The sequence below is a fragment of the Melanotaenia boesemani genome, chromosome 9 (assembly GCF_017639745.1).
Source record: "Melanotaenia boesemani isolate fMelBoe1 chromosome 9, fMelBoe1.pri, whole genome shotgun sequence".
NCBI classification, from domain to species: Eukaryota; Metazoa; Chordata; class Actinopteri; order Atheriniformes; family Melanotaeniidae; genus Melanotaenia; species Melanotaenia boesemani.
The window spans coordinates 7,829,221-7,847,400 of NC_055690.1; the positions used below are offsets into that span (position 1 = coordinate 7,829,221).

Below are 18,180 nucleotides of genomic sequence, written 5' to 3' on the forward strand. Positions count from 1 at the left end.
AACTGGTGAGGGACTCACCTTATGATACCAGTGATCCAGGTGTGTCAGGTTTTTTTCAGAAAGCTTGATGATCTCTTCACTCTTTGAACACTTAGTGTGTTTATGGTTTAATTTTTAGTGTCAGTCAGTGTCTAGTCAGAACGATCATGAAAGGATCAGAAAGAGCTAAACTGTGCAGCTCTAAGTTTGTAAATCGAACACTAGAAATCAAACTCATTACTGTAAAACATTTTTAACAAAGTATAAATTAAGATGAATATTTAAAAAAAAAACAAAAAAAACAAAAGAAAACAAAGTGCTTTTAATATTTCGTAAAACCTGTGTGCATGTGGATGCAATATTTCACATATTTTTAAAAGCTTTCATTTTGCTCAACTTGAAAGATGAGGAATTTATATATATATACATTAGAGGTGAGGGGGCAATGTTTATCAAAAGAACTACCTTTACTGAGGATAAGTTAGAGTTGAATCTTTCTTCAATTATTGAGCAGATTTAGAAATGTCTGGAACTTGTTCAATAATTCCCACATGGGAATTTAACAGAGATGGGGTCTGCTGGTTGACCTCAAACAACTCATATTTATTGACTGTGATTGTCCTTCTTATAGACTGATATTTTCTCGTCGTGTTTTCACCTTGCAAAAGGTCAATCTACCACTGTGTCACATTTTCAATGCAGAACAGCTTTGTGTCGTTTATTATGTAACTGCAGTGAAGAAGAACACGCCTTGTGTGAAGGGGATAGTTCACACTGAGCAAGGACTGTAGCTTTGAGTGACAGGAATTAATAAATGATTGCTGAAGGAAAATACTGTCATTCTCTACAGAGTGAAAGTATGTGCTCAGTGTAGAAATTACACTGAGGCGTGAACTTAGACATGATGACCACAAGCAAGCTATGATATATGGATGTTGTGAAAACTATCATAGCAGTAAGAACTTGAGGATTCCAACCTACACCAAGCAGCCAGTTTATTAGATATACATGTTCAATTGCTTGTTAACCCCAATATCTAATCATTCAGTCACATGGCAGCAACTCCGTATATTTAGTCATGTAGACATGATCAAGACAACTTGCTGAAAATCAAACTGAGCATCAGAATGAGGAAGAAAGAGGGTTTAAGTTACTTTGAACGTGACATGGTCGTTGGCCTGAGTTTGTCAGAAACTGCTGATCACTAGGATTCACACACACACACACACATATAGGGTTTACAAGTCTATAGGCTTTACAGAGATGGTCTGAAGAAGAGAAAATATCCAGTGAGCAGCAGTTGTCTGGACCAAAATGTCTTGCTGGTGTCCGAAGAATGAGCAGACTGGTTGGAGATGATAGAAAGCCCACAGGAACAAATAACCACTGATTCAAACCATGGCATGCAGAAAACTATCTCTGAAAACGCAACACGTCCAACCTTGAAGCAGATGGGCAACAGCAGCAGAAAACCACACAGGGTGCCTCCTGTCAGGTAAGAACAGGAAACTGAGGCTATAATTCACACACACTCACCAACACTGGACAATAGAAGACGGAGAAAAGTTGCCTGCTGCTCACATAAGTTTTTATTTCAGTTGTAACATTCAGAGGGAAGGGTCAGAATTAGTCATAAACAACAACAACAACAACAACAAAAAAAACATGAATACATACTGCCTGACTCAGCAGGTCAAGCTGCTGCTGGTGTAATTGTGTGGACAGTATGTCTTTGGCCATCTTTGAGCCTCTTAGTATCAACGCAGCATGGTTTAAACACCACAGCCTGAGTATTGTTGCTGACCATGTCCATCTCTTTATGACCACAGTGTAGCATCTCCCGATGGATGAAAACTAGTTCAATGCACTTTAATGGCCTTCACAGTCACCAGATATCAGTCCAATTGAACATCCGGGATGTGGTGGAATGGGAGATTCTTATCACTGATGTGCAGGTGACAAATCAGCAGCAGCTGTGTGATGCTGTCGCGTCAATATGGAGCAAAATCTCTGAGGAATGTTTCCATCACGTTGCTGAATTTATGCTAGCAAAAATTAAGGCAATTGTGAAGGAAAAAAGGGGTCCAGCTCGGTACTGGCAAGGCTGACCTAATAAAGTGGCCAGTGAGTATGTGCTGACTAGCTTCAGTAAGCTTGAGGTGCCCACAACTCCATCGATGCTACTCTGGCACTCAAGCCTCGGACCTCCTGGGGTTTACAGAAAAGTAGGAACGATCATTTTAGAAAGGATTTACTTTTATTTTTTTTACTGCGGTACATTTGCCTAAATCAACTGTCTGACTCCAGTAATGTTTATTTTTGGTTGAGGTTAAAGGAATAACTTCCTTTAAAGGTTTTCCGTTGTTCTTCTCTTGCTCTATCATCATCATCTCACTGTCTCCTCTGTATTGTCCTGTATCCACCTTCCTGAGGCAACTGAAACTGTGATCAGAAATAGATATACCAAAAGATAAAATACTGCAATGTAGAAATCAAACATTACACTGGCTTTTCAAAAAAATTGTCTTAATTTCACAGGTCTTCTTGTTGCATGTTCTGTATTTTATGGACTTTTCCCTCCTACAAACTCCAAAATAACTCCGCTTTTAAGAAACTAACTTTAGAACACAGTCAGCTCCTATCTGTTGAGAGGAGCACATCTACCACCTTCAGCTTGGTCCTAAAATACATCAGGCAAAAAATAGACTATATTTCTGGTCAGAAATCAATATCAGCATCCACGTTGCTGCCCCGGGTGGGCACACATTCACCCCATCCCACACACAGAGCGGAACAAGAAAACCAACCACAGGCGGAAATGTGGCGCAGTGGAAAATAACTTTAATAAAACTCCTATGAAAACAAAAATCAGCAAAACAATATAAGCCTGTACATTTGACAATCCAGTGTTTGAGACATCTGAAGGCTAATACAGCTGCATCACATAAACCAGCAGACAGAACGATTATAGGCTTGGACCTGGGCCCAAGGTTTATATGATACGATATGGGTCGAATCGTTGAATATTGCACGAAAAATCTAACATAGATGCAGATGCTGGTAAAGCACCATGTGTCGGAAAACGATCGCATCGCAGTGTAATGTCCTCAGTGATAAATCCCACCCATACAGGCCCCCAGAATCCGCCCACATCTGCTTATATAAAAAACAAATACACTTAACAGAGCGGCACATATTTGCACATTCAATTTCAAAACCAATCATTAAAAACAGTATGAAACAATAAAATTACTAAACATTTGTTTTTCTCATTTTGGTCTGAAGACATTAAAAGCATCAGCTGCAGTGAGTTTAAAACAGACAGCTCTTTAAAGGATGACAAATAGGGTAGTGATAGTAATGCGTTTGATTTCATAATGTTAAAACAAACAGCTGGGGGAAAAAAAAGTTTAGTTTATTAAAAGACTTTCTGAATAATTCTTATATGTCTTTGAAAAAAACATTCCAGTGTTCAAAGATCCAAACAGTGGACCAAAAGGCTCAGAGCATCTTAGTCTCTAATCAGTCCTTCTCTTTTAGTCTCGTTTCCCTCACAAGTTTTCTGTGTGGACTAGTAGAGTAGTCTGGCACATCAACGTCACGTGACTAAATTATTAAACTGCCAAAAAAAAAAAAAAAAAGTACAATACAATCTTGCTGCAGTTTGGAGGCACACTTTAAGACAGCGGGAGCGAGTGCCAAACGTGCCCTTCCTGTGGCCGTGGTGTGCATTGTCACATGTTTTCGTCTTTTCTGCTCCGCCCTTTCCACACCCCTCTGTTATCTCTGCCCGGCTGGAAACACTCTTGGGGTGAAATGAAACTGTGTGCCCTCAGTTTTTTAAGCTGAGTTTTAAGTCCCTGACAGAATTCAGCCACTCCCAAACTTTACTTTTGATAACTGTTGGTTCAGCCCGCTCCATTTGAACAGGTCATCTCTGAAGATTTAATGTGAGCTAAGTGGGTGCTTCAGTTCCCTTCCTTTGGCTGTATGCTCCAACAGCTGTTGTGCCTGTGCAAAACGTGCAATGACGTCACCCACTGTGATTCCACAGAAATGTCATGAGACCGTGAATTCAGAGGTTCTTGGGGCACCATGCCGGGGTGATGCAAGGTGAAGAGGGATATAAGGGTGCAGGGTAACTGAACTGTTTCAGTGAGTAGCTTTACTCTGTACATACAGCCCAGGGGGGAACGGGGGCTGAATGTGCTCATGTTCCATATTTCAGCTAGATTCCCTTCTTAAAATCAGGATATCCATCACCCTGTATCCTTGGCACATGTCAGACTTTCCCACTAGGTCCCTCATGGTGTCTCTTGGCCCCTGGCCCCCTAGTCTTTGAAGCCTTGCAGCAGTTCTAGGAGCGGTTGTCTTTGGCCACGTTGTGGGCCATCCAGTTAACCTTGGTTGTCCAGCTCTCTCTCAGGGCTTCGTCAAACTTCTGGCGGAACTGCTTCAGGGCATCTTCATCTGTTTTTCCCAGGGCTAGAGAGTCCTGGAGAGGTAAGGGAGTTAGAGAGGAGAAGGGTCAGGCTTGGGCTGACATGAACTTCTTTAATAGCTACTCAGTGATGCATTATGAAAAAAAAAGCTGACTCTATATTTATTTTCTGTATTAATTTAGATTATTATGCAGTAAAAGTTTGTTTAAATGGCAAAATTTTGACACATTATAAAAAAAACACTACACATGACTTTTTAACACATTATCAGCTGAGAGAAAAACCACCCAAACTGCAGAAAAGAAAGATAATATTCCTCATTTTGTGATGCAATCAGTGCTCATTACAGACAGCCAGCATATTCTCAGATAAGAATCTTTATTTATTTAATTAAAAATATATTCTTAGTTAAATCAATTGTTTTTAATGTTAAAAAATTTCAATTATATGAACTTTGGTGGAAAAAAATCTAGTATTTGATGTATTTTAAATTAAACTTGAGTCAAATGAACTCTCTCAGTTATCATCAAGTAAATTTTTAGGAGTCATCATTAAGGAGAACCTAATCTGGAGAGAACATGTAGACTCGGTTAGTTCTAGAGTTAATAAATCAGTTATTATAGTTATGATAATAATGAGGGGAAGCCACCTTGCCTCCACAGATCATCTCCTCACTCTTTATTATTGTTAGATTTATTCCTACCTTTCTTACTTTCATATATGGTATTTTGAGCAAATACTTTTCTGACCACTCCTCACAATATAAGACCTACTACAGGAAACCATTTGTTAGGGTCACAAGGCGGTCTGACTCATCTGCTCTCTCTAATCCTTTATTTAAGAGCCTAAAAATTCTCCTTTTTTATATTAATACTTTTCAGGTTTGTGTTTTTAAACCTATCAAATGTATTCAAACAAAAGGAAGGTCCCTGATCACTTTCTGACCCTTTTGAAATTCCATTTTTATGTAACTCAATCAGCAGATCATCATCAGCTACTCACCAGGCCGTTGGTTTTCAATAAGTTCCAGAGGGGCTAAATTATGGAATATATTTCTCATTCAGCAAACAAGTGTCCTAATGTAGAAAGTTGTAAGAAATGTTTAAAAGGTAAATTGATTGCATATTTATAATTTTTTTATGTATGCATGTACTTGTTAAAATATTGCTTTGTTTTTGCAGTTTGGATTTTTAGCTTTAAATTTCCTAGTATTTTTTATTAAAGCCCTAATTTATCTTTTTTTCTCATAGTTGTTGGAGGGTTGACATAAGCCTGTTTGGGCTTGTTTTTGTGTCTTTCTGCACTGTATCATATGTTATATTTTTTACATTTTAAATGTGATAAAGAAAAGAAAAGAAAGATGGTGAGCTAAAGGCGAGCGCAGCTGCAGCTGCTCTGTCTGCTCAGACTTTGACCTTTAACATATGGTGCTACAGGTAGCCGTTACCATATGAACCGACTGCTACATGTAGGGAGTGGTACACCAGTAAAAACATCTACTTTTGCAAACGTTTATGTAACAAAATGGCTACAGGCACGTTTAGTGTCATAGTCAGAGATTCATCATGACACAGCTCCTTCATTTTCTAAGAGCAGTGACAGATGATGACCTTGTTGTGGGGTGGGTTAGGGACCTTATTTGTATCACGTATCACAGCCAATCACACCTGCAAATGTACGTGTGGTTTTTGTGGTCCTCTACACAGCATAATAAAAACATCAAGATTTCAGAAATGAACCTTTATACATTTCACAACCACAGAAGTTTTTAGGTTCAGTTTGCAATTAAATGAAAATGAAAGTAAATCTGTTTTACCCCCTAAGTTTCAATACCATCTTTTTTTTTTAAATTTAGGGCTGCAAATGCAGCAGATGGCTTTTGCCTATGCAGTCACAGCTGAGGATGAACTGACTCACTGTGGTCTCAATGAGTGCCAGTCTGTTATATAATACACCATACAGGTTCATATTACAACTTAGTAGGTCAGAGGAAATGTATGCATTATTGTGAGGTAAACAAACATCTCACTAAAAGGAGTGATAAACTTACTGCTTTCATGTCTGTGCGTCAGTTGATTACGAACTGCAGTACTTTTTTCCCCCGTAATAGTATTATTGTTTTGTTCAGAAAGAAAATGAAGGGTTTGTTCTTTTAAGGTATTTTTGGCATCTTAAAAGGTAAATTAAACAACAAATCCAATTTTTTTGTCTCCAGTTTCTAACTTGGAAACAGAGACTCATGTGCGGCTTAGACATGCACACAACTATTGCTGAATTACTAGTACTCCAGAAAATAAAGTGTTAGGATTATTATGGAGGCTTCAAGGTTATAAGAAGCCAATTCTTTCTCTAAATGTATTTAAGATTATATTTAAAAACATTAAGGAAGCTAATTTAAAGCAAAACAATATAAACAGAAAAACTGCAAACTTTTTATTACCACTACGTCAGACAGCTTTGTTTGCAAATATATCACAGGGAGGTATTCGCATGAGGCCTGTACCTGAGTTTTGTTTTCCCTACATCTCTGTACATCATACCTTTAAGTATTGAATGTCTTTGATCGAGGTGAGCTCAGGTAGTCCAGCAGTCAGCATGAGGGCAAACAGCGTGATGAAGAGGTTGCCGTTCTTCCTCAAGATTAGATAAGCATCCTCACAGTGTTGACGGAAACTATAAGGAACATAAGAGACACACACAGTTGTTTATCTTATCATATGCCAGAGTAAACAATTATTAGACAACCAGATTTCTGAGTTATTTAATCACACACAGATAGCAGATAAAAAGATCTTCTCCATTTGATTCAGGTGTGTATTTATTTATTTTAAAGTGATTTGCATTGTCTGAAATCATGCTAAATATTAAATAATAGAAAAGTAGAATTCAATAAATCAAATAGTTTCAGTGTATGTTCATGCTGACTCTTCATATACACAACTTATGTTGCTTTCCAAAGATGAGATGGAAGCATGCAGCAGCTCTGTAAGAGCTGGGTTGTGTGTGCATACATGAGGTGAAGTAGATCAATGTGATTAGGTGGTTATGAGCTTGTTGTTGGAAGTTTTGTTTTTACTGTTTGCCATCTGTGGATCTACGACTGAGCTAAATGCAACTACCCACAAAATGTACATAATAGGTGACAAACACTTTCTTTTTGTGTAAGCCCAACCACCCAGTGACTGACAGCATTTTTTGTTTTCTTTTTTTTTTGTTTTCCTTTTTGTTTACGTGAAGTATCTTCAAAAGAAAGAGGCGGTTTCGAAGTGTTTAAAACAAACAGCCATTGTTTCCCTTGAGTGTTCTTATGTGTGTGTGTCTGTGTGTGTGTGTGGGGTGGGGGGTGATTATCATTAAATGCTAAATAGCTTTATCTGTTTAACATCATAGTTTAGTGCATAGGTACAACATCTAAAGAAAAGCAGTGAAACACTAACTTTGATTCTCAGTGTTTAGAGGGCTTTGAATGCCCTGCACCTGATCCTGTTCAGTTCCACTTTCACTAAATCATTTGGCGTACGTGTGGTGCCAGTCTCAGTACACAATGTACAGTTTCTTGAACCCAAATGCACCACATTGCTGACGCAGCAACCCTCAACCACTGTACTTCTCCTTTTTATAGATAAACAGTTTATGGGGTGGATTAAGTAGGTTCTCCAGCTTAAACTCACATCAAGCAGGATGTACACTTTCCCAGCATCCTTCCATCATGATGCTTAGCAGTTTGGTATGTAGGTAGTTTAAAGGTCACGTGAGCAAACAGAGCATTGTAAATAATTAGCCTGCAAATAAACATTCCTAAAACAATGTATGGCACCAACCAAGCACCCATCTTACAGATGAACAACACAATAATCTAATTATTTTATTTGTATTTGAATAATATTGTCTTTGATGTTTCAAAGGACTTTGTTAAAGATGTTTACTCTCCTGTAGCACAGCTGTGATGTAGATATGCAACTAGGTCATAGCAACAAGTTCCTATACCAGACATCAGGGGTATTTCCACTTACAAGAAATGATTACACTTGGCCTATAAAAGATGTTTACTTGGTACTCATTGAAAGACATGTCAATGTCTCTTTCTGAAACCTTTGCACGCCACATTTGCATGTCACACTCCACGAACATGAACTTGTCACAAGGGCCAACAACAGAGATGCATCTTTAGGGCTTATGTAATTATATCAGAAATAAACAATTGTAGAGTTCATGTAGATCTCTGGTCATAGAGAAGAGAACCAGACACCTCCCCCAAAAGGAATTTTTATTTCTATCATCCCCCTTTTTCTGCTGTTTCTGTATAGCTTGTGAAGAAAAGCCCTTCAGTGGTTATTATGTTTAGATTCAAGATATCTATCAGTGACGACTCTCCACAGGTTCCCAACAGGAGATAAGCTTGACCAATCAGAGGTCAAGAGAACTGGCTACAATAAAACGAACCCAGACATCTGTCCCCTTCCTCCTACATGCAAAGAGCCACAAACTACAAAGGACTGCAACCCCCTTTTGTAATTTGCACCTGGGAAGTCAAAAGTCACACGTCTGGCATGATATCTGCTGTAGATGAGTTTTATTACAGGAAGACAAATTCATCCATAGTAAAAGTTCTAAAACTATCAAACCTTAAAAACCATGAAATGGATATAAAAATAATACATATTCAATGCAGAATAAAACAATATTAATCTAATTTCTGAGACTTTCAGAAGTCATTTAGCCATCAGCATGTTGATTAAGGAGGATTGTTGCCCAATGGAGCAACAGCGCCACCCACAGGAGAAGTTAAAACCCATTCTCTCTATCTCAGTTTTGTTTATAAAGAATAGATGGATGTTTGTTGCTTTTAAACAGGTTAAAAAAAGGTCATGCTCCTAAATTAGTTCCTTTTAGGTGAGTGTACAGTGAAACACGTTATTCTGCAAGTTCTGACAGTTATATTATTAAAGGTGCCTTTGTCTGACACATTTTAATCTTTGGTGATAAACACTTTAGTACCTTTATGCAGGAAGAAACGTCAGGATGCTTGAATTATTCTGCTGGTAGTTTCTTTATGTCACTTGGATAAATGAAATGCAATATTTTACTCAGATCTGATTTTATATGTGAGGAGGGATGGAGAAGCCTGTACTTGTGCAAAGACCTCCCCCTCCCACCTGGCTTCACACGCAGCCTCTGATTGGTTGAGCTGGGTTACAGGCGGGTCTCTGAACACTGTACTCTGAGCAGCCAGTTCTTGAGACAGGCTTTGTTTTATTTACGTCTATTTTACTCTAGTCTTTTGTTTCCTCTTTATTTGTTTTGTATTTTTTCCCTTGTGTTAAGTTTGTGCCAACTCTTCTGTTCAAGCCAGACCACAAAGAACTTCAAGACACAATCTGGGCTTCATCTACTTTTCCCTTTTTTTTAAATCAAGCAATGGAGTCAAAGCTAAAGTTTTCTTTTTATTTTGCTATCTTAATAGCGCTATTTTTACATGTGATTCAAGAGAAAGTGACGCCACGTTTCAGAAGATGCATCAGGGCTGCTTGGTAGGACACAAGCAGTCAAAGACTCGGTGCTGATCTCGGGCCATCTGCAGCTAAACTCCAGCAGGGAAACACCCACCTCAGCTAAGACGCGAGCTGGTCCGACCTGAACCACAGGACAGCAGATGAGTAATACCGGCCCCAGAAGAATCGCAGCTCACTGGTTGATGTCTTAAAATCTAAACTAAGCTTCATTTAACATAATTCATAGCTGTTCCCAGCCAAAATATACCGTTAAAACAAACTCCTAATAACTCTCCAAATTACCTTCCGTTTATTACTAGAGGACTTAGTGCTTCAATCTTTACTGCAGCCTACTGGTATGAGGAGTACTGCATAAGAATCCAGTTGTCTTGTGACTGTGGTATTACACGTCTACAAATACTCTTGACTTCTGTCCTGAAAACTCAAATTAATTCATATCCTTGTGTTATTAAGGTTTGCTGTCATATCTGCATGTTTACAATAATATGGTAGACCAACAAATTTTGGACTAATTACTCTTATTCTTATGTTTCTTACCCAAACAAACACATCCAAGTGATTGACAAAGATACAGAAAGGGAACAAACCTGCCAAATTTTTCAGTGTATCCTGTCTTTCCCTGTTGAATGACATGGATGAAGTCGTGTGTGAGGATAAATGGTACACGCTCCCTCTTGATGCCAAACTTTGACTTGAAGTTGCCCAGGATGTGACCAAAGTCTATGTGAAAAAGCTAAAAAAAAAAAAAAAAAAAAAAAAAAAAAAAAAAAACCAAGGAAATCAGTGAGGAAAATGAGGAAACGTGATATAATTGTATAACACGTATAATTTTAGACATGTATAATTATTGTCCAACCTGTCCGGTGCTGCGGACCATGATGTTGTCACTGTGCCGGTCTCCGATGCCCAGGACGTACGTGGCTACACAGTAGCCTGCACATGACAGAGTGAACTCTTCGATTGCCCGATCAAGAGCATCACTAGCAATAAAGAACATACACAGGACACAAACACATGCTAAATATTTGTTGTGAACAACCAGAGTGACTGTGGTCATTAAGGTTAAAATGTTAACCGTCTCACCCAGAATTTCTCTCTTTCAGCCAGTTAAGCAAAGCATCCTTGTTGAATGCTGCAGTTGCTGCAACATTGCTGCTGGTCAACTGGATATTAGCGATTGTGTCTGCTGATGAGACCACCTCTATCAGCCCTGCCCGGTCTCCTGTTGCTAAGCAACCATATGGCACAATTCTGAATGAGAAAGAGGAGAGAAAAGGTTAGTGAGTTCATATGTGAATATATCCACCCTGAGGCATTTTAAGTATAAATATTTTAAGGTGGAAAATGTTACACACAATAAGCTTCAACTCTGACTGATGGGTTTCCTCAATTCAGCATCTCATTCACAGCCCTTAAAAATATTTCCATCTCATATAATTTGAAAAGCTCTTTTTTTGGTTTTTATCTGTCCACAAACCATTTTTCCATCAGATTTCTGGCTAAAATATTTGTGAATTTAAGCTAAACTGCAAATGGGGAGCAGACTTTATTTTGGACAGCAGTGGCTTTTTCTGCACACTGTTGTTGGTTAACATTCTCCTGATGTGGACACATGAACTCGGACATGGCAGATAATAACATATATTGTTCTTGAAGTGATCATTTTTTTTTAAGTCTATTGCTTCTGGGGAGGGTAACAATGGTCTTTAATTGCCTCCAAGTTGGCCACTATTTGGCAGTGGACATGAAGAAGCCAACTCTTTTTCCAAGGTCCTCATTAAGCTCCAAAATGGATGTAGCCCCCATGATGCCCCCCATCGGTGCTTAGCTATAACTCAGATATGCAATTCCCCAAAAGCATTTTGACATTTTTCCTGCTTTTTAAGCTTCTTCTTTTTTTTCTTTTTTTTTTTACACTTTTTGGGACTTTTCTGAAAATCTGATGTTTTAGATCCTGTCCTGGGCCATGTTTGAAGTTTTTAATCGTGATTAGAGCAGCAATGTTATGTTAAAAATTCAATCATGATTCCAAAGTAGCCTACTGTATTGCAATCTTTCATAAGGGTAGCTCCATACGAACCTATATAAACAAAAGTGCAATAACTTGTGGTTTACAACACTTCAAATAAATAAGCTGCTTTTTAACAGCAGTATTTTCTATATACAGTATGTGTTACAATATTCCCAGTAAATATGGACTAAAACTGTATTGTTTGTGTGTTTTTGGTTTAGTTTTACTGTCCTATGGGTTCATTGTTTTGTCTGGTTTCCTGTTTTATTTTGTTTCCTGTTCATCATCTCACCTGGTTTAATTAGCAAATTCACTTCACCTGTTCCTTATTAGTTCCTCAGTGTATTTATACCCCTTGGTTTCAGTTTTCCTTTGGCAGATCTTCCATCATATTTCCCCACCTTGTTTTACTCTGTTCTTAAGTGCCTAATTAAAACCTGTAATCCTGCACCCGCCTCCTACATCTCAGTCCTGCATTGGGGTCTTAAACATCCCGCTCACCATGACAAAGACATTAATTAATAAATTCAAATCTGTATGGCAGAGAAGGGTGGAAACTTCAGGATTTATTAGTTAAAAGGTAACAAGTCAGCAATGTGAATTTCAAAGCTGTATGAACCTGTCTTCCTTGTATACAGATAGGGAACAATATCTGCCCTCATGCATTTCTCTACTGGAAAAGAAAAAGCAGGATTGGAATATCAGGACTTTCAGATTGTGAGGAAGGAAGTTATATTTCAAGAGGAAAATAAATATTGATAGAATCTACAATTCAATATGTTCTCTTATACTCAGTGAAGCCAGCACAGTATGCTGGGAAGGAGCTTTCATTGAGTGGTGCTTGTGAGCGCGCCACCTACAGCTGAGGGTTTGGGTCATGATGATCATCCCAAACCAGTACCATTCCTCACAAACTTATGGATTGTTTGAATGTGTATTTGGAGTCAGTGAGAAACAGATTTTGAAATAAATGTGGTAATGTGCAATAAAATAAATGTCGGTGTTAATGCATTGATGTGTCATTCTCAGAATAGCTGTCACTGTTATTATGTACTGATATAGTGCCTCTCAGGCTTATCCATCTGATAGCCATGAAACTCAGTGCAGACTCACTTTCTCTTGCAGACTGAAAAAGGTTTAATGGAGACCAAATGTCTTAAAGGCACTTCTCATTCAGCTTAATGGATGCTGATTTTAAGTAGATGAGAAAAGAGAGAGCTGACAGGGAAGGTTACATGAGGTTTTATTACATTGTCTTGGCTTTTGTTCCCAGTGTCCAATCACTGTGGTTGAACTCTGAACCCATGGCCCTGTAATCTGAAGCACTGTCCACAAGCTCAACTGTCAAAACAGCCCCCTCAATGCTCAGCTCCAGATGTGAGAGTGTATGATGACAAGAGAAAGTGTGAAAAGTGTGGATTTGATTAAGCTGTAACATATATATTGTATCCCGAGTGTGGGAGGGTGTATGGATATCTGGGTTGTGTAAAGGTTGGAGGTCAAACTAGCATGGGGTAATTAAGTGTGTCTCCTCCTCTGCTGTGCCCAACCAGAGCTTCCCCTTCCCCACTGTGTGCAGGAAGAAACAAGTCTGTTGAAGCCTGTCCTCATGCAACATATATGCACATGAACACACAGATGGATCCAAAGAAATACTCACCTCAGGTCCAGATTCTCCTCCTTCCAGAGAAGATCCATTAACCTCAAAATCTGCAGGGTCAACATGTCTTGCCTTAAGTCTGAACATGAAAGTGAAAAAGTAAAAAAGTGAGAAGGTGCCTTTATTTGAAAAGGAACTAACTATTTGCTCAGAGCTTTGATTGTGAATGTTTGTAGCCCTCTTCTGTCTCCTGTCTGTGTCCCCTACCGTCTCCATTTTTGAAGATGATTCCCAGAGTGTCTCCGCCCAACAGCTTGTTGTTATAAACAATCCAAAGCGGCTTCATCTTCGAATCCATGTAGCGACACTTCTCCACACTGATGTGGATGACAATGACAGAAAGGAAAAGGTTATCCAAGATCTGACATGTGGACCTATCTGTTTCCTGTCAGAGGACAGATTCTCAAATGAGTAGTAGTTATCTTACTTGATGTCTGACAGCAGGACATTGGGGTTAAGAGGGGAGTGAAGGTCTGACAGAGTCTCTGAGTAGCCACTCTGTCTTAAACATGTCATCATGGCCTCCTTGGTCAACATTGGTTTGGTTTTACTCCGGGCGTTCTTAATGGTTCCCAGTTTAATTAGCTCATTGACTGACTTTAGCTTACTCAGGGCTTCCACCTGGTAACGAGAAGGACCATGTAACAGACAAAAATGTTCAAACGATGTGCCAATGTTTTATGATTGATCTGGTATCAACCAATTAACCCTAAGAATAAATCACTCCTGTTGTTGACAGCTGTGTACAGACTGAGTCTATGCTCCTCACAACAGGAAAAAGCTGAGATAAATAAAAAGGAAATGGCAGGAAGTGTCTGAAGGAGCGATGGTCAAAACCAACACTGCAGAGGGTGAAGGTTAGAGGGCAGGAAGGGTGACTCTGCTGTCACAATCATAGGCAATAAAAATAAGAATAGACAATACCATCCTTAAAATATGTTTTTATAAGCTGCACCCAAAATAAATGAGAGAAAAAACATAGCTCACATTCCTGCCCATAATGAGAAGATATGTTAAAATGTAAAGAAAAAAATTCATTTACAAGCTTTAGGTAAACATACGTGAGAGCCTATAAATAAAAGAGAGTTTGTGTGTGGCTTGCCTGTTTCTTTAGAACCTCAATATGAGGGATGCTGCCTCTGCAGTAGGCCTCCAGGATGAGCGCAAACTGGACTGAAACCGCAGGCATGTGAATCTCTGACCTGTAGAGGGAAGCAGAGTCAGACGCACAGATGACAAACTCCTCAAACCATGCATTTTATAAACATTCAATCCCTTTCCCTCCAGGTTTCTTTTATTTTTATGAAAGGTTTTTTTTATACATCTTCTGATGCTCTAACTTGGACACACCATCAGTGTTGTTTCCTGGTATCTACAGGTGTTTCATAGATACCAACATGCACCCTCCACTGACTCTCCACATTGTACAAATACAATGTTTTAACTGTTCAATTTCATGTTCACGTGCATGCAAAAAGTCACATACCGTAAATGCCAGAAGAGGAAGTGTCCAATGTAGCGGTTTCCTTGAGCACGTTCCAACAGGAAGTGAGTGAGGGCGCAGTCATAATAGGGCTCATAACGCAAAACCTGCACCAACTGTAGCAGGTACTGGGATAGTTCTTCATCACTGATGCAGGGAGAGGAAACAGAAACAGAAAAATTAGTATCTGAGGACCTTTCAGCAATCATGTCAAATTCTAGGATAAACAAATACATTATGCAAGCGTATACAATTACCTCATGTCACGCAGACACCTTACAGCATATTCTCTGACGTACTGGTCAGGGTAGTTAAAGTCCAGAAGCTCCAGAGCATCTCTGGGACTCAGTTTGGGCCAAATCTGAAGCAGTGCCTGAAGCTGAGACACATACACACACACATATACTCACAAACTGATATTTAATCAGTTACAGACAAAAAACAGGTCTTGTGTAGACCAACTAATTAAATGTTTACCGAAAAATCTTGACAGCCCAAGTGCTCACTCTCATTAAAACCCTACAGTTATAATGATGAGCGCAATGTTCCTCTTTGTAAACAAATTCAAGCTGATTTAGAAACTAATATCAAGTTTAATTATGTTACTATGGTGGACTGTTTGCTCTGTGCAGCCTGTAAGGCAGATGTCTTTGTTTAATGTTCAAAGTGTGGGCAGCATTGCTGTAACAGGTTAAAAAGTCAGTGGATGTGGATTTAAGAAAAGCAGAATATATGTTCTAGCAAATGTGATTACAGGCTCTGTATGTCAAATGTATTAATGAAGGTGGTTTTCTGTCAGTGTGGGACAGTAAATGCACTACATAACTGTTCCCTTTTTAGATCTAAATGAAACCATAAAACCACACTTTAACATCAAATCTTAGCTTAATTTCTTTCAGTATGCTCATAGCAGTGGCTAACCTGGGCCATGTCCTCGTGTTTGCTCCACTTGACAGACAGCAGCAGCTTGGGTAACGATTGAGCGAAATTATCCCGACAGTCGTTTCGTAGTGTCCAGATCAAATCCTTCTCATTTTCGCACAGCTGAGAGAGCGGGTCACGCTCCATGATCTCCTTCAGTTCAATGTGGAACTTCTTACCTCCACGGCCCTGAGAGCAACGGTAAAGAAAGAAAAATGATTGCTTTGGTTGGCGGAGTTTGAGAAAAAGAGGATGATGAACATGCAGGGGACAGGGAAGGTGAGTGAATAAAAGACTTAAGTTAGGATGTGGAAGGAAACGAGAGCATGAACCTGAGTAATGACAGTGACTGTAAATGACCACAAGAGGGCAGGAGTGCATCAAAGCATCTCCAAGTTCCCACCAACTGCCTTCAGTATTTTTATTAATTTGTCTTACTTTAAAACAACTTTCATGCTGTTTAACTTAACAAGGACAGTTAATTTGACGAACCAGGAGTGTGAATGTAAACTCAGTCTCATGCAAACATGTTTTACAATTGAATTATAACAGCCGAGATGCACAGAGATCGGCCATGCAAGAAGAGCAATCACTTCTAGTCACTGGCAATCCATACTTTCACACACATCTAACTCTCATGAAAAGGCTGTGTGCAGACCTGCCCTTTGTGCAGCACTAGATTACATAACCAACTGAAACACACCCAGCCGTAGGATTTTAGATGAGGGGCGTAGAGACAGGAACACAGACAAGTAATCTGATTAGAGTCCCTTGTTTTAAAGCGGGGGTTTGATATTTTTCGAACTACACCCTCCTAAAGATTAACATGTTTCCAAGGAAACTAGTGAATTTTGAGAGGTGTCATTTGTGCTGTGTGTGAGGGGGGATGTTTGTTACAGACTTCATTTTAACAATCCTGACAGCTTTTTTTAAACTCCTCTGCTGTAGTATGAACTCTGAATGTATGCAATCATTTTAACATGATCACACAATTATTGCTTATTCCACAACAACTCACCATAGGAGCACAGTCATTTGCTCTGGCAATCTCTGCAGCTTTTTCCAGTATCTGCATAAAAAAAACAAAAAAAAAACAAAAACAAAAGTAAGTGAGACCACACACTGACACATCACTTCCAGCAACAGTGCATTAAGCAAGCAGCGCACGTCCTGATCCTCTCATGCTAATAGCCACCACTTCATCATAATCACAAGGTACTGTTATAAGAAGCACTCAGCTACTGTGGGGACTACTGCAGTCATGTCTACTAAAAAAGGTCTCACCAGTCCCACTGAGTTGCCATACCATAGAATAGTCTTGAGTTTGGCAAAACCACAGGAGCCTTGACATGTTTGTGCGTATACATGCAGAGGTAATCACGACACTACCTAAGTGACATACACAAACCTTGTCAAAAGGAGGAAAGATGATAGAGTGTGAAAGGTATTCTGGGAATTGGATGTGAAGCGCTGTAGCGTTCTCAGTGTATGGGTTGGTTTGAACAGTTCCTATTGGGTTCAGCATCTCTTCAAGTTCATCTGGATGGGACAAACAGAAACCCACTTAGCGGAAATCAATGTATTTAGATTTATGCTAATTTTGTTCTAGTTTAATTATTAAACAACCAGTATGAGTTAGTGTGATTGTGTGTACCAGGAAAGGAAGACCAGCAGTGCAGGATGATCTCTCCAGTCTTCAGCTGCCCTTTGTAGTCAAACACCATGGTGTTGACCCAAGCTATGGGGTAGTGCTAGACCATACAGTCAGTTATTGGTAAGTGGAAAAACAGACTGAGGATATGTTTGCAAATCATCTAATGTGAGCACCTCCAAACTCTACTTACTACTTTCCCTGCCTTGCGGATGGTCTGATACTTGTTTATATGAGCATTTTTGGTGGACTTCTGCTTCTTGACTTTATCCATGACGGCATATATGGCAAAGCAGAGGCGGGTCATGCGTGGCAGATCGCAGACGGAGATGTCAAACTCCAGCGTGCTGTTTTTCCACGTGTGGTCTGAGCGGCCGCTACTCTCACTGCTCACCGCCGGCTTGCAGAGCAGCTCTGCGCCATGAAAGAGCCCCGCCCTCACCTGGACCTGTGTGTGCAAGGATGCCATCATTTTTTATTATGTTGTGATGAATTCGACTTTTTACAAACAGCCTGCAAA

The 18,180-nt window shown here is 39.4% G+C and overlaps 1 protein-coding gene across 1 annotated transcript in view; it reads right to left on the reverse strand.

The window, feature by feature from the left end:
* Positions 1-2,801: 2,801 nt before the first annotated feature.
* Positions 2,802-18,180, reverse strand: part of pik3cb (phosphatidylinositol-4,5-bisphosphate 3-kinase, catalytic subunit beta) — a 60,956-nt gene continuing 45,577 nt past the window's right edge. Inside the window, exons 9-24 of the mRNA XM_041994481.1 lie at positions 17,854-18,108; positions 17,664-17,760; positions 17,418-17,548; positions 17,028-17,078; positions 16,010-16,198; positions 15,346-15,467; positions 15,092-15,235; positions 14,708-14,807; positions 14,033-14,226; positions 13,813-13,922; positions 13,606-13,684; positions 11,018-11,185; positions 10,791-10,914; positions 10,522-10,667; positions 6,962-7,094; positions 2,802-4,474 (exon numbers count right to left, since the gene is read on the reverse strand). Of these exons, the coding sequence (XP_041850415.1) occupies positions 4,337-4,474; positions 6,962-7,094; positions 10,522-10,667; positions 10,791-10,914; positions 11,018-11,185; positions 13,606-13,684; positions 13,813-13,922; positions 14,033-14,226; positions 14,708-14,807; positions 15,092-15,235; positions 15,346-15,467; positions 16,010-16,198; positions 17,028-17,078; positions 17,418-17,548; positions 17,664-17,760; positions 17,854-18,108 (2,181 nt within the window). The 3' untranslated portion in view covers positions 2,802-4,336. The remainder of the gene's footprint in view (positions 4,475-6,961; positions 7,095-10,521; positions 10,668-10,790; positions 10,915-11,017; positions 11,186-13,605; positions 13,685-13,812; positions 13,923-14,032; positions 14,227-14,707; positions 14,808-15,091; positions 15,236-15,345; positions 15,468-16,009; positions 16,199-17,027; positions 17,079-17,417; positions 17,549-17,663; positions 17,761-17,853; positions 18,109-18,180) is intronic.